Source organism: Haplochromis burtoni, unplaced genomic scaffold (assembly GCF_018398535.1).
Source record: "Haplochromis burtoni strain Fernald_Lab_line unplaced genomic scaffold, NCSU_Asbu1 Contig_9, whole genome shotgun sequence".
In the NCBI taxonomy this organism is placed as follows: Eukaryota; Metazoa; Chordata; class Actinopteri; order Cichliformes; family Cichlidae; genus Haplochromis; species Haplochromis burtoni.
Genome location: NW_024582370.1, coordinates 3,847,425 through 3,864,562, shown reverse-complemented (window position 1 = coordinate 3,864,562; position 17,138 = coordinate 3,847,425). Strand labels below are relative to the sequence as shown.

General features: G+C 40.9%; 2 protein-coding genes across 3 annotated transcripts; both read right to left on the bottom strand.

The window, feature by feature from the left end:
• Positions 1-1,857: 1,857 nt before the first annotated feature.
• On the bottom strand, positions 1,858-9,296 carry atxn7l2b (ataxin 7-like 2b). 2 transcript variants are annotated; one of them, XM_005914898.2, is made up of 9 exons: positions 8,721-9,296; positions 8,160-8,228; positions 6,620-6,932; positions 6,176-6,393; positions 5,894-5,976; positions 5,548-5,732; positions 4,968-5,136; positions 4,617-4,738; positions 1,858-3,711 (listed from the first exon to the last, which is right to left on the bottom strand). In XM_005914898.2, exons 1-9 carry the CDS (start codon positions 8,815-8,817, stop codon positions 3,192-3,194), a joined length of 1,776 nt encoding a protein of 591 aa, XP_005914960.1. In that variant the 5' UTR covers positions 8,818-9,296; the 3' UTR covers positions 1,858-3,191. The 2 variants fall into 2 exon arrangements, 1 of the variants encoding a protein (XP_005914960.1); XR_006055375.1 differs by having other exon boundaries at positions 3,599-3,711; positions 4,443-4,738.
• Positions 9,297-9,417: 121 nt separating this feature from the next.
• sypl2b (synaptophysin-like 2b) lies at positions 9,418-12,852 on the bottom strand. The gene is made up of 6 exons (XM_005914897.3): positions 12,672-12,852; positions 12,450-12,527; positions 11,643-11,761; positions 11,344-11,539; positions 10,804-10,995; positions 9,418-10,688 (listed from the first exon to the last, which is right to left on the bottom strand). Exons 1-6 carry the CDS (start codon positions 12,687-12,689, stop codon positions 10,581-10,583), a joined length of 711 nt encoding a protein of 236 aa, XP_005914959.1. The 5' UTR covers positions 12,690-12,852; the 3' UTR covers positions 9,418-10,580.
• Between the last annotated feature and the right edge of the window lie 4,286 nt (positions 12,853-17,138).

Sequence of the window (17,138 nt, the reverse complement as noted above, 5' to 3'; positions counted from 1 at the left end):
GAATGATCTCCAAGCACACCAACAAATTCCTGAAATGTAATGGGTTCTCAATGGCTTTAAACATAGCGGGTGAGTAAATCTCAGGACTATGTCATACAATATGAAACTTAGGGATCACATTTTAAAGAGTTCATATTTGTACTATCAATGAGACAAAGTTTGGGTCTCGAGATCTGTGCATGTTACAGGCCCTTTGCTATTTACCCTAATGGTACATTAGACTCACCAATTAGGGAGGAGAGTGATCTCTCGCTGCCCAGCACACATCTCCACTCATCTAGCTATGAAGTAGCAGTTAAGGGAACATTCATGATTTGCTGAGGCTAAAAGCTTGGTGCTTTAAAAGAGTGCTGCTAGTCTCCAAAGGACATGAAGGAAGCTTTTAACAGCATACAAAGCACTAAGTTTATTTACCACTGCTTCAAAGATGATACGATTGGTCACTGCCCTAAGAAATGAAAGGTCTCGCAGCTAAAGTTGAATGGCTTTGCATGGTATGCTTAGGAGCTTCTCTGACTTCATAAGAATAAACCAGTAGGCGTTAAAGACAAAAAATACTGATATATCTTTTGACTTAATAAAAGATTCAAATTTACACTCTTTGTTGCCTCTGATTTCACTTTTATCAGAAATTGTTGTTTCGTGAAACTTGTTCTTCGCATACACATCTTAGCAGGTGTTGCATTAAATAAAGAGTATGGAGCAATGTTCTCAGATTTAGTACCAGTTTGGATATGAAACTAATACATCGAAGTTTCCAAAGTTACATTCTGCTTGTATCGTGTGGAGGGAATAGAAGAGATCCTGTTGGTTACATATGAAATACATCATCGATGCCTTGACACCATCTAGTGGTAACATTACGTAAAACACTACAGTCTGTAAATATTGACATTTGCTGTTCACTAGGAAAGTAGGGTAAGTAGTTTCATAGGAGCATTATGTCTTTTTATAATGGTTCCACTGAATCTGTATTTGGTGCTGGAAAAACTGGGATCACTTAGATGATAGCGGGTATTTTATCTATGCAGAGAACACCAAAATTAATCAGTGGCACCCTTGTGTATTACAAATGAATTCATAAATGATTGCAAACTTTCTCAGAAACCTTTGACTGTGCACCACAATCACAATGTTCTAAAACAGGAAGCAGGATTTAATTTATTGATATAAATAAGTAGATCTACAGGTCTGTGTAAAAATCTCGAGTCAGCCATGATTTCTTCACATTTTCTCAGCTGCAGCGATTCTATTGAGGTCTGCAAACATACATGGAAATACAGTATTTAAGTCACAATCAGAGTTTGTACAATTCTAAAAGCTTAAAAGTCAATATGTGTTGTGACCACCTTTATTATGCGACACAGTCTGAACTCTCTTGGGCAGCTTTTTTCTAATTTCTTTAACTAGTCTTCAGAAATAGTTCTCTGGGCTTCTACAAGGACATTCAAAGCTCTTCTTTGGATGTTGACTGTCTTTAGATCATCCCACACTGCTGCAATAATGTTCAGGTTCAGGCTTCCGGGAGGCCAATCAATGACTGATAGTGTTTCATTGCGTTTTTCTCTTTTACTGCACTAGCAGTCTGTTTGGGATCATTGTCATTGCTGAACATGAAGCCGTTACCAATCAGAGGCTTTCCAGATGATATTGTATGTTGAATCAAAACATGATGGTACTTTTCTGTGTTCAACTTTCTATCAATTTTGACAAAGATCTCGGCTGAAATGCAGCCTCCACTCTCTCTCCATCACCTGTTGTAACTGATTTTCAGTCCAGTTCTTGTATAATTTGGCAACCTCAGCCTTTTCTCCACATTTGTTTTCCTTAAGAATGGATGCTTGACAGCCACTCTTCCACTGAGATCATATCTGACGAGACTTCCGGAAACTTGGTTGAAGGATCAACTAAAGGGCCATCACCCAAGTCCTATTTTTTCCATTTTCTTGAAAACATGACTTTCAGGTACTGTTCGTTGGTTGAAAATCGTTTTTAGGCCCAGCACATTTTCTTTTTTTCCTCCACTTGTCTAGACTCAGTTTTTTAAGGACACACTGCACATCCTGCTGAGATGTGCCAAGTCTTCAGCTACTAGCTGATAAATGGGAATGAAAGTGTTTTTGCAACAGTCTGCTAGTAACAAAGTGTCCAAAGATATAATCTAAAATTGGTTCTTTGCCAAGTTATCCGTTACATGTAGACTCAACACAGCTCTATCCCTTGAGTTAGCTGTCTTTTAACACTTGAATATTTTAAATAGCTTCACAAATAAAAAAGTCCTCTTTGAAAGACCTTCAGAAAGCCTGGAGAACCACTGATGAACAACAAATTATAAGAGTCTGGCTCCTTGGAAACAAAATATAAAGAAATGGGAGGTGGCTTGAGATCAATGTCGTTTACATCGTTAGAGAAAAAGCAGTGCATTTTCCAGATGCATATATAGCACCATCTGGTGTTTAAAGATGAAAAATTATCGGACGAGTAGATGCAATCGCTTTTATGAATTGAGTGGATTTCAATTTATCAAAATAAGTTTTAGTCATTAGTCTTTAATGACTCATCTGTACAGAACCGCTGTGAAATAATGAAAATCAGAGAGCAAGAGTAATGCAAGACTTTAATTGTTCTGCAACAAAAAAACTTAGTAACTTTAGCAGCATTATGAACAGACTGAGGTATACTTATGTTCTTAAACAGTTTTTATAAATTTAGCAATAAGAATTACAAATATGTCAATACAAACACTTGTTCCTGAAATCTTTGCATAAAAACCTGAAGACAAATATACACAAAAGACAAAAACCACACACACATTCACACACTCATACTATGCTGGTACCAGCTGTCCTGCACCGCTTCATCTCCAAGTGGTCGTTTTAAGACTGGCCTCTTGTTTGGCTGAAAAGCTGAGATGTAAACAGCAACTGTCACTTACCAAACACGTTTACTGTTGTTACATCACATTCAAATTAAAATGAAGAAGACGTACTGTCCATTCATGACTTTAAAATAAAAAAAGAGGAATGGATTCAGAATATAAGATAAAAGCAATACTGTGTTTAGGGGTCGAGCTTTTTGTCAAACCTTTATGTAAGTACATGTTGGATATTTTCTCCCTTCCAGAAGGCAAAGCTGGAGCAGGAAGAATGGGACAAACATTTCAACTTAGAGACTGTTGAAAGTGAAGAAGTTCAGGTTAGCAACTCGCTGCTGCTTTTGCGTTTCTGAGCAACACTCATGTGGTCATAGGCCACCACTTTCTGCTGATCGCCTGGGAGCTTCCCTTTGCTGCGGGGAGAGCGGTGATTTGGTACAGGCAAAGGTCGACACTTCTTCACATCTGACTGTCTCTTCGTAGACTCTCGTGGCTTTTTTCCATTTGAGAAGGTAGCACTGTCTGGTCGCTGAGGCTGGCCCTTCTGATGAAATAAGGGATCCCTGATGTATCTGGAGGCTTTGATCTCACTGCTTTGTAACTTCTTGACAGCTTTCTGTGCTGCGCTTGCATCTTGCATAAGTTCCACCTCTATAAGCTGAGCTTTGCTGGGACTACACACTCTCCCTGACCCGACACTTGCAGACGTGGTAGGATAAGGCGGTTTAATACTGTAAGAGTTTGGCTGACAAGGATTGTTTTCAAACTGTACCAGTGAGGTAGACTCAAGGCTGTGGGAGTGTGACCTGAGACCTGATGATACTTTAGGCATTTTCCTGCAAGTAAAAGAAAAAAAAAAGTGAAGGTAATTCCAATAAAATAAAACTCAAAGGCAGATTCACTTACCATGAGTTTTCTGCACTATTAGCTGAAGCCTCATTTTGTTATTAGATAAATTAAACAGCGGCTTAAAGTCTGAACTGTCTCTAGTACTAGACTTCAAAAAGAAACACAGTCCAATAATACTCATGGAAACCAGCTGTCACGAGTTATTTTCACCTCACTGCGCCGCAATGCTAAAATTAAAATTTTGTACTGTAAATATGGCACAATCGGGCAAAATCACATCACACACAAAAAGAGATGTTTCTTTATATTGTGGCAAACATTGGTGTTAGCTTATGCCCTTATGCCAGACCAATGGCAAAATTGTAATGCTGACGGATACCATGGCATTGTTGTTCCGGGTATGGTTTTGTGTTTCAGTCTTCTGAGTTTTGTCAGGGGTGTTATTTATAAATGTAACCAACATGGTTGTGGTTAAAAAGCAGAGGATGCGGTTGGTGGGGGTTTGCATCAAGATGAAGGATTTGAAACAGTGTGTTCTTTGAGCATTAAAGCATCCAAAGCTATGAAGCTGCAAATGAGCCTCACGGCAGGCATCAAGGCTTTTCTTTGTAATATAAGTGAAGACATGCAGTGCAAACAGATGTTTTTCAACCCGTCAGCAAAGGTAGGAAATAGAAAAGAAAAAAAAAGCTGATGTTTCTGTTATTTAGACAATTACCAGGGAGTAGCTGAGGCCATCCACAGTAGACCTCCTCCCTGTAGCGATTTCAGTGTCTAGTTCAGTGGAGGCTCTTGCATATTGTGGATAGTTGTCTTTTAAGCTCAGTCAGCAGGTCTTTTCTTCAACTTGTTTTGGGCAAATGGGTGCCATTTAAAAAACAGTAATACTCACTTCCACAAGTGTGTGCTGACATGGCGCTCCAACATGGCACTGAGTGCAAAGCGCAGGTGGTGCAAACGCCGATCAAATGTGAAGATGCTGCAACCGAGCGTGCGACATCCAAAAGTGCATAGCTGCATGAAAGCAATGTGTAAATTTCCACCGTTAACATCTTTAAAAAGAATTGAAAGTACATAAACATCCACACCACCCTTTTTTGTTTTGAGAAATATAACATGGATTTTATGCTATATTAGAAAGATTATCACACAGCCCCTCTGAAAACAGTCATTAAAGATTTTTTTTAACGTAACAACCTTCCCATCAACCAGCTGCTGTGCATTTTGTATATCTCGCCCTCACCCCAAGAGGTTTGGGGTGCCAGGGTGTAGCAGGTAGGTCTGTGGCTTCATCCTGCTCATCTTCTTCACTGTCGTCACTTGACCAGGTGAACGGGTACGGAGGTTGCACTTCCGCTTCCACAGTGCCGTTACCCTCCTCCTCGGGAGAGCTTCCTGGTGGATTCCTGGACCTGTGTGAAGGCAAAGTATTGCAAACGTGAGACTGTTGTGACAGCTAGCGCATGGCCCACAAAAAAACATTAAAATAAAAAACCTACATCCGTTTCATGTGATAAAATAAATATGCAGATATGCAAAAGACGATGCATACTTATCAGGACTGTAACATCTGTCTGGTAATCCTCAAGATTTCCATTCAAAGTGTTTTTGGGGTTTTTTTTACTCGTAATGGAGGAAAGCTCATTATAGCGTGGACTAACACAGACTGAACTACAATGGGAGAACTGCAGCTCAACAATTTGCAATTATCCTCCATCACTGTACGACGCTGAGTATGCAGTAGTATGTTGCTTTCTTATATAACTGAAAGAAATACTTAATTTACTGCAATAATCTGCTAAGGTATACACTAAGACTCATACCCTTGAATGTGGCAGTTGTTGCTGTCTTTATTTGTTATTTTTTCCCCGTCAGCTTCCACATGTTTCTTTTTGTATTTTGATTCATCACGAAGCTTCTCCATATCTTGATCTGTAGCTGAGGTAGTTCTCTGATCAGTGGTCTTAGTCTCTCCCAACACTTTCTGCTGATGCTTGACTGAATCAGCCTATGAAAGAAAGAACCGTGAGAGAGCAGTGCAAAAGAGAAAAGGAAAAAGTGACATAGTTTGGTTTTGTATGAAATAATAAAAGTTTTATACAGTTAACTACAATAAGTAAATGATAACAACTCTGGGCAATGTGCCATGACAATGTACTGAGAGTTTACATTGCACATTAGCTCCCTGTTGCACAGCGTCTTCCTTTCGGGGTCCAAAACTCTGCCGTGTTTATTCAGATCACATTCTTTTTCTATGTGGAGAAAAGCACAAACACAAAGGTCAGTCAGCAACAGCAGGACTTGTCAGGAGGATCCATGCAGGCTGTTACTTAAAAATGCAAATACTGATGTACAACACATTAAGCCCAAGTTAACACACTAAGTGGGCAGACTTCCCAGTAAGCAGCAGGGGAAGTAATAGACAAAAGTTGGGGGAAAAAGCTGACTTACTGTGGATGTTTTTGTAAATCCGGCTGTAGGTTCTTATGCCCCGCTGAGGACAGTGAGACTCAGTGGACTGTCCAGCTGTCAACTTCTGCACAGAGGATTTCTCTAACAGAGTGGAGGTGGAACAGTCGTCAGGGGGCAGGGGTGCTGAATGGAATGGAGGAAGGCAAGGCATGGAGGACGAGTGAGGGTTTTCCTCGGGGAACTTCACAGAAGATAAACTACAGAAAGAAGTTTAAAATGAGCTTAGAATTAACTTATTAGATTCATGATATTCAGACTTACATGAGAGACAACACTGATAAATATGCAAGATATAAACTAGAAGATGTAAATGTGTTTTTGCCTACATCTCCAGGAGGAGCAGGGAAGAGTTCTCCAATAACAATTAATCTGTTAATTTTAGCATTAACTACTAATTCATGAACGGGCACTCGTAAACAGTACCTCACTATATATTTGTGGGGCTTTGTAGACTTGTGCTGTTGGGCAGGTGAGGTTGCAGATGAGGTGCCGCCCTTTTGACATCTGCCTTCCTTCTTCCTTTCCATAGAGGAAGAATTATTAGAAAGACCGAGGCTGGAGCAATTTAGCTGCTGAGGCGCCAGAGCGGATGGCGGGTTACATATCTTCGTAACAGAACCATGCAACCTTTCACAGTGCCTCTCAAAAGCTTGAGGTTTCACCACCTGACCACACTGGCTGCACACCACCAAATAAAAATCATCGTGTGCTGGGCAGTGGCCATATATGTGCATATCTGTAGAGAAGAAAAAGAAGGAGAGACAAAATTAGGTACATTTATGGTCAGATGTTTACATACACTCATGACAACATGATGTGAATGTCATTTGGGGCTTTCGATTATTTCTTTGAACTGTTCTTTTTTCCAGGTTGGATGATTGTACAGCAAACATCTTTACTGGCTTTAAAAAACAAGAATTAGGTGCACAAGTTTGAATTTGTTTTGGAAATGTTCTAAAGCACACAGGGTCAGAAGTATAAATACGGGCTCAACACAGCCATGGTCTGAGTTTCAGGAAGGCCAATCCAGAAGCTTAAAGTGAACTTGGTTTATCCATTTTAAAACCAGCTCTGATGTGCACCTGGGATCATTTTCCTGCTGGAACACCCATCCAAGTTTCAACCAGCTAGCTGCTGAATTGACGTGGAGTTGAAGAATTTGAAGCTAGTCCTCTTTCTGTGAATTGTACCAGTGCCACATGATGCTACCACCACCATGCTTAACAATAGGTACAATGTTCTTATCTTTTAAAGTCTTACCTTTACTTCTCCAAACATACCAATTTTCATTGTGGCCAAATAACTCAATCTTTGTCTCACGTGACCATGAAACCTTTGTGCAGAAGGCATATGGGTTGTCCATGCAGGCGGCTGCAAATTTCAGTCGAGTTTGAAGCCGTCAGCTTTGGACCAGGCACCTTCTCGTACCAATGCAATGTAAACATAGTGACATTGGTGCTCCAGGAGTTTCCAATGCATGACAAGCTTAAGCCTTGGTGGTTTCTCCTTCTTAGATCTTCACTGAGTTCTTTAAACACTCCTATTTCTGTCAGTATCGCCTAAGCCAATGAGTGATGTCAAGCAAATCTACCAGTTGTAATTAATCATGATCACTAACAAGAAGTTAATAAGCCTTGGCCTTGTCAAGTTAAAAGATACCGTAAAAACTTCAGCAACACTTATTAAAAATGTAAGTTACTGTATGTCTACATTTGAGTCTATTATTTCAACCCTGTGTGGATGAGAAAAAAATAAAAATAAAATAAAATCCAAAATAAATTCAAACATGTACATCCAATTCTTGTTATTTTAAAGTAATTTAAGATGCATGCTGTACAATCATTACACCCCGGAAACGCAACAGTTCAAAGAAATTATTAAAATCCACAAATAACCACGACGTTCATGTCCGTGACGATTGTAAGCAAATTTCTAACTGAATGCGCCCAGTCACAGTCCTCACCTTCTTTTCCGAGCGTCATGGTCTCTGAGCAGTTCATCCCATACTCGTCATCTTCAACCTTAGACCCAGCTGCAGGCAAAGCAAACCCGTGAGCATGAAATACTAAATTCTAGTATCTTCTTGCTACAAACGGGTTTATTTGGTTATACAGTAACAGATGCATATCACACATGAGAGGGTTTCACGCGTCAGTTTGAATTATTCATCCACAGCTATTGCCAACTGATTACAGTCACTTTTGCTGTAAAAGCTTTAAGTTGAGCAAATTTTCAACTAAATTAATGCTCTTGTCTCTGATCCAAAACAAACCGCGTCTTTCAGTAAGACTTTAACATTCTGTTTTCACCACATAACAGAATAAGGAGGAAATTCTTTCCATTTGTGCTCATAGGTTGTCAACAAACGACGAAAGCTCGCTGCACTAGGACCCAGCGCGTCTTTTGTTTGGGTCGTGCCTTGTGTCGCTGTGTGTGTTTAAGTACCAAAAAACGAAACAAATCGTCGGATGCTGACATTATGACGTGCTGGGAATCAGGTCTGGAGCTGGGGTGCACGACTCACCGTCAGATGATAAAACATTCACTCTGTCTACCCAACAGCTCCAGTTTAATCCGACAAAATCGTCGAGATTAGGATTTCGCCGATCCAAAGCGGCCATTGCAGCTCTTGCGCGCTCACGATTCGCCAGTTCACGCGCAGTTCACGAAGCTCGTGACCGTGCTGAACCATGTTTACTCATATATTGCCAGAGTTTTTATTATAAAAGTACAAAATTTTAGATTTTGCATCGCTTTATATGACCTCTTTTAAATAAATAAATACTTTATATGTATATATATATTATTTATTGTTTTATATTAGTTTAGTAGTAAAAATTGCTGCAGTTTAACTTATTCTGCAGCGCTGTAGTTCGACGAAAAATGGCTCCACAGCAATTTCACAAAGCTGGTCATATGCTTTTTTTGTGTCTGAACAACTGTGCAAACCATAAAAATGTTCCAGTAAAACAAATTAAACATATACACGCTGTGTTTTTGAGTTCAAAAATATTCTGCACTTTATGCAGTGATGAAGCTCAGCAAAGGTCAGGTATCAGGTCTACACAGGTTGTAAAATTTTTAAGTGGGGCTCAACCATTACACACGTAACCCTTAATGTGTGTAAGACCTGAACTCCAGTGTACCCGCCTTACAAACATGTTATGCAATATGTGCTGCCACTGAAATAACAGGCATAAAAAAACTGATCTGACAACAAATATGGTTCTTTCTTTTAATCAAGCAAGACATTTCATGTCCACACAATTTCTTTCTGTATTCGACCACAGACTCCATTCTCTTCTGTAGCATTTTAACAACAATTTGATTGATAAAGCTGGAAACTGGGAATCAAGCCCGCTCACAAAAAGTAGGATATCATAAGAGTGGTGGAAATTAAGGCAGATGGCTTGCATTCCCTTATAACAAAGAGGAGGTAGAAGCCTCGCAAAAGAGAGATAAGAAATATACAATTACTGAAAACAGGCAAGAGATTAGTCAACCATTTAAGAAAAAAACAAAACAATAAAAGAACCAATGAGTAGCTAAGCTCACACAAGAGGGTTGACAACATTACTGAAATAGTGTATTGAACAATGTAATTTTAATACAAACTCCTCAATTGAAACACACTCCTTGATTTAGAAAGATCTAGAAACAGAAAAATGCAAGTCCTATTGGGAGAAGCGCCCAATAAATATCTTATAATTCCAAGCAATCATGAGAAATGTGAAATTCCTAAAGAGTTGGCATGTTCCTAATGAACAGAGGCATCACATACAACAAAATATTTAGCTGTTAGTCTAAACAAGTGAAATCAGCCTGACGTGAAGAGATGATGAGGCGTAATAACAAAAAAGATTAAACGGGACTCTGACCCACTTTAAACAATCTCACACTGGCTACTTTTTTGATGAATTTTTTGAAACTCTATATTTTCAGGCCTTTATAATAAAGATTGTGCTGAAATTCGTATCCACAGTCTAGAGTTGTGTTAAGAATCAATGCACTTAAACTATATTTTATTTGTTAGGTTTCTTGCACTTCATACACTCAACAGCCCTGAGCCTTTAAAAAAAAAAAAAATTCTGAATGCAGAATGTATGGTTACAAAATACTGCACATCCATAGTCTCATTAGAAATAAGGGGCCCTTCATATTTGATGCATAGATATAAAAATGTTCTTTGTAAAATGTGCTTGAGAGAAAATCCAGATCTGAAATTAATACTGCAAAAAAAAAAAGAGCAGTCAGTTTGAAATACATTTGTTATACGTAGAATAGTATTTTTCCTTTTGCAGTCCTAACCAAAAGCATTTGTGTAGGAACACTACATGTTAGACTATTTTAAAATGAAGTGGCTGTGTAGTTAGAATGGCTTCGGTCACCCCTCCACATTTGCAGGTGGGTTGGCCGATTTGTGGAAAGGCGTTTCCTTGTAAATAAACCAGCAGTTGCCTCCCCACAAGATGAGGTTAAGAAAACCAAATACCTGCCGAAAAATAAAACAAAAGAAGTCAAAACTGTACATGGGTAATTTAAAAAAAAAGCAAGGGTAATTATCCATTTAAGGCTTTATTACTTAAAATAAATTGCATAAAGCTTACCACAGAGGCATTCAATCGACCCATGGAAGGCAGAGCCCCCGTTGTGCACGTGTGCACGCCACCTTTGCAAACGTCAATAAGAGTCAGCAAGAATGTAGGATCGGTAGCCCTCTTGACATCAGACAAACCTTTACCCCAAGCAGAAGATGATACCAACCACAGGAAGGCGAACACTGCAGTCAACCCCAGGTCCTTATTGAGCAGCAAAAAATACATGTCACTACAAAACCCACAAGGAGACCCAACTGAAATGTTTTCAGCAGAGAACAGAGCAGTGTCCAGCTGCTTTGGAAACCACGCCCTGCCCAGTTTTTCATTTTCATGTCTCTGTTAAATCCTCAAACTTGAGAGTGGACATCTCGTTATCTCTGCTCTCCTGCATCACTAAAGTGAATAATTACAAATCATAAAATATGTCCTTACTTCAAATTTGCTTTAAATTGGTCGTTCTGTAATGTCATCTTGACCTGTGAGCTGTTTGGAGGACGACCTAGCTAAGCCAAAACAACAGAGAAATAGAGTGAATCCAGTCAAACCTACCAGGATCGGGCCCCGACTAGGTTCCCTGTACAAGTGGTTGTAACACAAATAGATGATTAGCGTGGCGGTGCTGTAGAGGAACGCAAACACACCAATACAGACATAAAACTGCGCAGAGGATGAGTGGTCTCCAGTCAGAAAGTAATTAGTGGATGTTCCATTACAGTTAGGGACAGCGTAGGGATGATCCATCAACCTGTGTACACACAAAGAACGCATTAGAAATTATGACAATCGTTAAAGAAAACACACTTTCCGGTAAACTGGAATCTGAGGTGTGGCACTGTTTGTTTTGGCACCTGAATGGGTAGTTAAAGTTTGCTGTTATTTCTTTATTTTTTGTTCCGTTGCATTTGACATTGATGCTGGATGAGCCACTGTAACCTCCGGTTGTAGCAAAGGCAAATATGGAGAAGACCTGCACCCACCCCCACACACACACACACACACCCACACACAAATATATAAGATAAAGGGATACAAATTAGGTGCTCAGGATAGAGTGCTGAACATAACTGTCACACAAATGTACCCACACTTCCTTCCAGATTTTATGCAATTAACTTTTTTTTGGTTTGGTTTTGTGTAAGACAGGAAGTCTTACACAAAACTATCAGGGTGACAGCTGTACAGAGTAGCAAAATCCGGTCTTAAAGTTATGCAATGCTGCCAGAATGTTTTATCCAGTAGCTGGAAGCGCAGAAATGAATATCAACCTGCACATATGAAATAAAATTTGGTTTTATGCGGCCACGCATGTTAATCGGACCCTATACTGTAAACCCTCTGGCGTGCAGAACACCGAACATCCTGCCTGCTACACGTTGGTTTTTGGTTTGAGCTGCATAAAGGCCTATTATAGGAAGGCATCTTGACTCGAGTGCAACTGCATGCCGTATTTATAACAGTGCTACAGCTCAAATGATGAATTGGATGGCTTATCTGGGCGTAGCAGTGGGTCACAAGACAAATAACACAATCAAGTTATGAAGTAGTTTTGCAGCCAAGGATCGGCTTCCTACGCAAAGCACACCCCGCCATACAGGCCATATGGTAAAAAGTAAAAGGAAAGAAAGCAAAAAAAGAAAAGTGAGGAAAAAACTTACCCATTCTAGCAAACGGATGAATGCCAAAGGCTCTTTAAGAGGTCCAAAGTCAAGACTGAATCCCGAAGTCATCACTTTCTAATCGGAAATAAAGACACAGCGTGAGAAAGACGGAGTTGCACTGCCGAGGAGGGTCGGGCGTAAATAGGAGTGTTTGCTCAAAAATGTCCATTCATCAGATATACGTCATTAACTGCTAAACTCTTCCTGTAGCGCGTTTACCTGCGCAACGGATTCCATTGTTTCCCCAGACTCAAAATCAGAGTTTAGGAGCGGTTATGAATCGCCGATCCTGGTCTCTTTGCAGCTGTGTCGAAGATCCTTGGTCTTGTCAAAACTTTTCCAACAACTTTGCTGACTTGGAGCTGACAACACGTGATCACCGACGAAGGGGGGCGCTGCTTAACAGCAGGGCTCAAAGTGGAGGAAATGCCATCCGGTAGCTCCTGTTTGTTTTTCGCCACTAGGCGTTCATCTTTGTAGGTTACACTACACAAGAAAGAGTTTTTCAGAGCTTTTTACAAATGCAAAAAACATGTGAAATTAAATTTTACTAGTTGCCCTAAAGACACAGAAGTGTAAGTGCCAGAAGTAAACGTGGTATTTGCAGAACATTTGAGATCACACAAGTTATTCTTTATAGTTTTCATGTGGACTTACATGAGCTTTAAGTGAGATGTACCATTAATTTAATCGTCCTGATAGTGTTTCTTGTCTAAGACTTGCCCGTATATGTCTTAAAGTTTGCTCACGTTTGCTTCACATCCCTCATGCATGGATGTCTTTAGTGTGTATATAGTATGAGCTGTAGGCCTGTATATGTGTCCACAGCTGCACTGTGTCCAAGTGTATTTAATGTTTCTGAAAATTGCAGTCAGGTTCTGTTAAATTTGTTGACATGCTGTGGAAGCAAATTCGATTCCTACTATGATTCCTGTGAATCATCTGATGGTGCTGTGCAGAGTTTATTGCATATAATGAAAAAAAAAAAAAAACCCAACCAGGATGTGTTGACTTAAGGAGGAGCCTTTTAACACTTAAGTAAATTTGGCTTTTTTTTTTTATTAAGCCTGTTGAGAAACTCTTGCTTCGCTTACCAAAGTGATGACCTTTTGACCTTTTGAAAAAGTAGCGATTTATTTATTTCGGTGTCTATAATCTACTTGTCACATTTTCAAATAATTCTTTAAATGTAACTATTTTGCTACAAAATTTTATTGGTTAAACTGGTGCATTAGTGATGGCATTGACACTGCTGTGACTCAGAGTCAGTATTGAGCCTGTATTTGTTTGTTTGCCCATGGAAGAAAAGTCAATAAAATCCAAGATTTTGATGTGTGCAAGATCAAGGGAACAGTTCACCCTGTCCGGGATAGGGTTACCGGGGCGCCCCCATCCCCAGGCCCGGGGAGGGTGCCCAAGGGTGAGCATCTGGTGGCCGGGCACAACCCGAAAAGGGGACATGGGCCCATCCTCCTGCAGGCGACCAGCTGGAGGCACAGTGGGGGTCAGGTCAATGTGTGCCGCGCAGTGGCCAGGAGCGGAGGCCCTTGCGGACCAATCCCCGGCTACCAACACTTGCATTTGGGACATGGAACGTTATCTCTCTGGTGGGGAAGGAGTTAGTGCATGAGACTGAGAGTCACTGGTTAGATATAGATCACCTCAACGCATGGCTTGGGCTCTGGAACTCTGTCTCAGTCTGGAGTTGCCCTTGATGAGAGGCAGTAGGCTGGGGCTTGTATCGAAAGGATCCAGTTGAGGTGGTTCGGTCATCTGGGACCGATCGTGGCTCAAGAGTTGGCAGTTTGTCTTGTAATCAGAAGGTTGCCGGTTCGAGCCCAGGCTTGGACAGTCTCGGTCGTTGTGTCCTGGGGCAAGACACTTCACCCGTTGCCTGCTGGTGGTGGTCAGAGGGCCCGCCTCTGTCAGTGCGCCCCAGGGTGGCTGTGGCTACAATGTAGCTTGCCATCGCCAGTGTGTGAATGGGTGGATGACTGAATGTGTAAAGCGCTTTGGGGTCCATAGGGACCAAGTAAAGCGCTATACAGGTACAAATACATTTACCATCTGAAGACCTGCACCCACACACACACAAATATATAAGATAAAGGGATACAAATTAGGTGCTCAGGATAGAGTGCTGAACATAACTGTCACACAGATGTACCCACACTTCCGTCTAGATTTTATGCAATTAACTTTTTTTTTGAGCTAAACAACTAAAAACACATCTTTTTAAAATTGCATTTTGTTAACTTTTGACTGTTTTTGTTTTATACCTTGTAAAGCACTTTGTGATCTTTTATCTAGAAATGTGCTATATAAATAAAATTTTACCCCACCAGGAGGAGGCCCCGGGGGAAGACCCAGTACATGGTGGAGAGATTATATCTCTCGGCTGGCCTGGGAATGGCTTGGTGTTCCCCCCGACAAGCTGGAGGAGATGGCTGGGGACAGGGAGGTCTGCGCATCTGGATGGATGGATGTTGATGTGTATTATATCACAATGAATTACCAACTGGATTAAAAAAGACAGCTGTGACTCTCAACAGCTCCAAAACCAAAGATTCACATATAGATGACTAATTTGATTGTTTTTTTTAAGGAATTTGTGAAATCGACGTACAGAATGTGGCTAGGGGTTAGGTATAATTGAATATTCTCCCTTAATGCCCTAATTATGCTTCTCTTTATTTAGTGGGAACCAGTTTTATTTTACTTCATATTGTGGATATAAAGTGCATATCCCACAATGAAATTTGGCATAATCAAATAATCTGGTGCCTAACAAACGTGGATCCAAATCATGTACAACTAGATGACTGCTTTTTGTTTCTTTGTGTTTCTTGGCATATTATCAATTATATTGTTAGTTAATTGATCTCATGGCAGGTTAGGCCTCCAGTGCTTAACAAATTTGTGAGACCATCTACCACAAAAATAAGAAAATATAAATATTTTAGAAATCTGTCAAAAACATGTTTAAAATGACTGAATGCACTAAACTGAATTCATATTTTTACACACCCATTTTAGCTGGCACACTGGACAGAAATTAATCAAGAGAACATTCAAACACTAAAAAACAGATTTTATTTCTGTCTTTACAGGTGAAAGTAAGCAAATGCAATCTGGCATCTTAATCAAAAGATAACAATGTGCTATCCAATTTTTCCAGCTTTGTTTGTAAAACTTGTGGATAATAACAATAACTATATTTTAACATTAAAACCAACATTTCAAGAGCTTATGCATATTGGCTGACTGGCCATTAGCCATGAAACATAACAAATGATTTGGGTTATTACCATTCATCCATCTTCTTCTGCTTAACCAGGGGTCATGGTGGCCGCAGCCTAAGCAGAGAAGCCCAGACCTCCCTCTCCCTGGCCACCTCCTTTTGCTTGTCCGGGGGTCAGGGAAACAGTAAGGCATTCCCAGTCCAGCTGAGAAATATAATCTCTCCAGCATGTCCTGGGTCTGCCCTGGGGCCTCGAAATAGGGGAACATGCCCAGAACACTAGCCTAAGGATAGCCATAATTTGGAGAAAGCTCACTTTTGACTCTTGTATCCACGATCTTGTTCTTTCAGTAATTACCCAAAGCTCGTGACCATAGGTGGGATGTGGACATACACTCAGGGTATCTCAGGTACCCTGGCAGAGTGTATAAGGATCAAATGGCTCATAGCAATGGGCCAGACTCCCAGTATTCCCAAATGCCTTCTCCAAACCCACAGAACACATGTAGACTGGCAAACTCCCATCCACCCTTGCCACCCTCAAATATCCTTGATAGGGTAAAGAGCTGGTCCAGTGTCCCGTGACCTAGAACACTCCTTGTTCCTCCTGTATCCAAGGTTCGACTAACAGATGGACTCTCTTTTCCAGCACCCTGGGATAGACTTTGCTGGGGAGGCTTAGCAGTGTGATCCCCCTGTAGTTGGAGCAGACCCTCCAGTCCCCCCTTCTTGAAGATGTGAACTGCCACCCTTGTCTGCCAATCCAGAGGTACTGCCCCTGATCTACATGCAACAGTGTAGAGGTGTGTCCGAAGACAGCCCTACAAGATCCAGAGCCTTCAGGAACTCAGGGCGGACCTCATCCGTCCCAGGAGCTCTGTCACCAAGGAGATGTTTAATTGCCACGGTGACCTCACCCCTGGTAATGGACGAGTTGTTCCCCTTGTGTCCAGACTCTGCTTCATCTACGGAAGACCTATCAGTGAAATATCCTCAGTTGAAGTCAGCAGTGCTCCACCGGTACTTTACACAGTGCAGGTACAGCACCCCTTTGCCCTCCTGAACAGCCTGACGGTTTGCCAAAGTGTCTTTGAGGCAGTCCAAAAGTCTTTTTCCAAGGCCTCTCTGAACTCCCACACTCCCATAGTATTTGCTTCAGCAACTACTTGCTCTCTTCACTTGAGTGTCCAGAATATACAGACACAGATCTGATGATATGAATACAAAATAAATCATCGACCTGCAACCTAGGGTGTCCTGGTGTTACGTGCACTTATGGAAAAACTTATTGTGGTGTGAATGAGACACGACGGGTCCAAGGATCATAGTTTTGAGCCATCTTTATTGACATGCGTCACACCACAACAACACCAACCCCTGAGTCCCCGTGTTTTAACAGCATCTGCGTGATCTGCAGATGCCGCGCAGGTGTGTCCGCATGGCAC

Bases quoted from the DNA above. Each gene is read 5' to 3' on its own strand.
- atxn7l2b (XM_005914898.2), bottom strand. From the start codon at position 8,817: ATGGCCGCTTTGGATCGGCGAAATCCTAATCTCGACGATTTTGTCGGA. The intron at 6,394-6,619 runs GTACTGTTTACG...TTCTTTCTGTAG, and splicing joins CCCCACAAATATATAGTGAG to TTTATCTTCTGTGAAGTTCC. The intron at 5,977-6,175 runs GTAAGTCAGCTT...TTCTCCACATAG, and splicing joins GATTTACAAAAACATCCACA to AAAAAGAATGTGATCTGAAT.
- sypl2b (XM_005914897.3), bottom strand. The intron at 10,996-11,343 runs GTAGGTTTGACT...CTGCTCAATAAG, and splicing joins CTAGTCGGGGCCCGATCCTG to GACCTGGGGTTGACTGCAGT. The intron at 10,689-10,803 runs GTAAGCTTTATG...ATTTTTCGGCAG, and splicing joins GTCGATTGAATGCCTCTGTG to GTATTTGGTTTTCTTAACCT.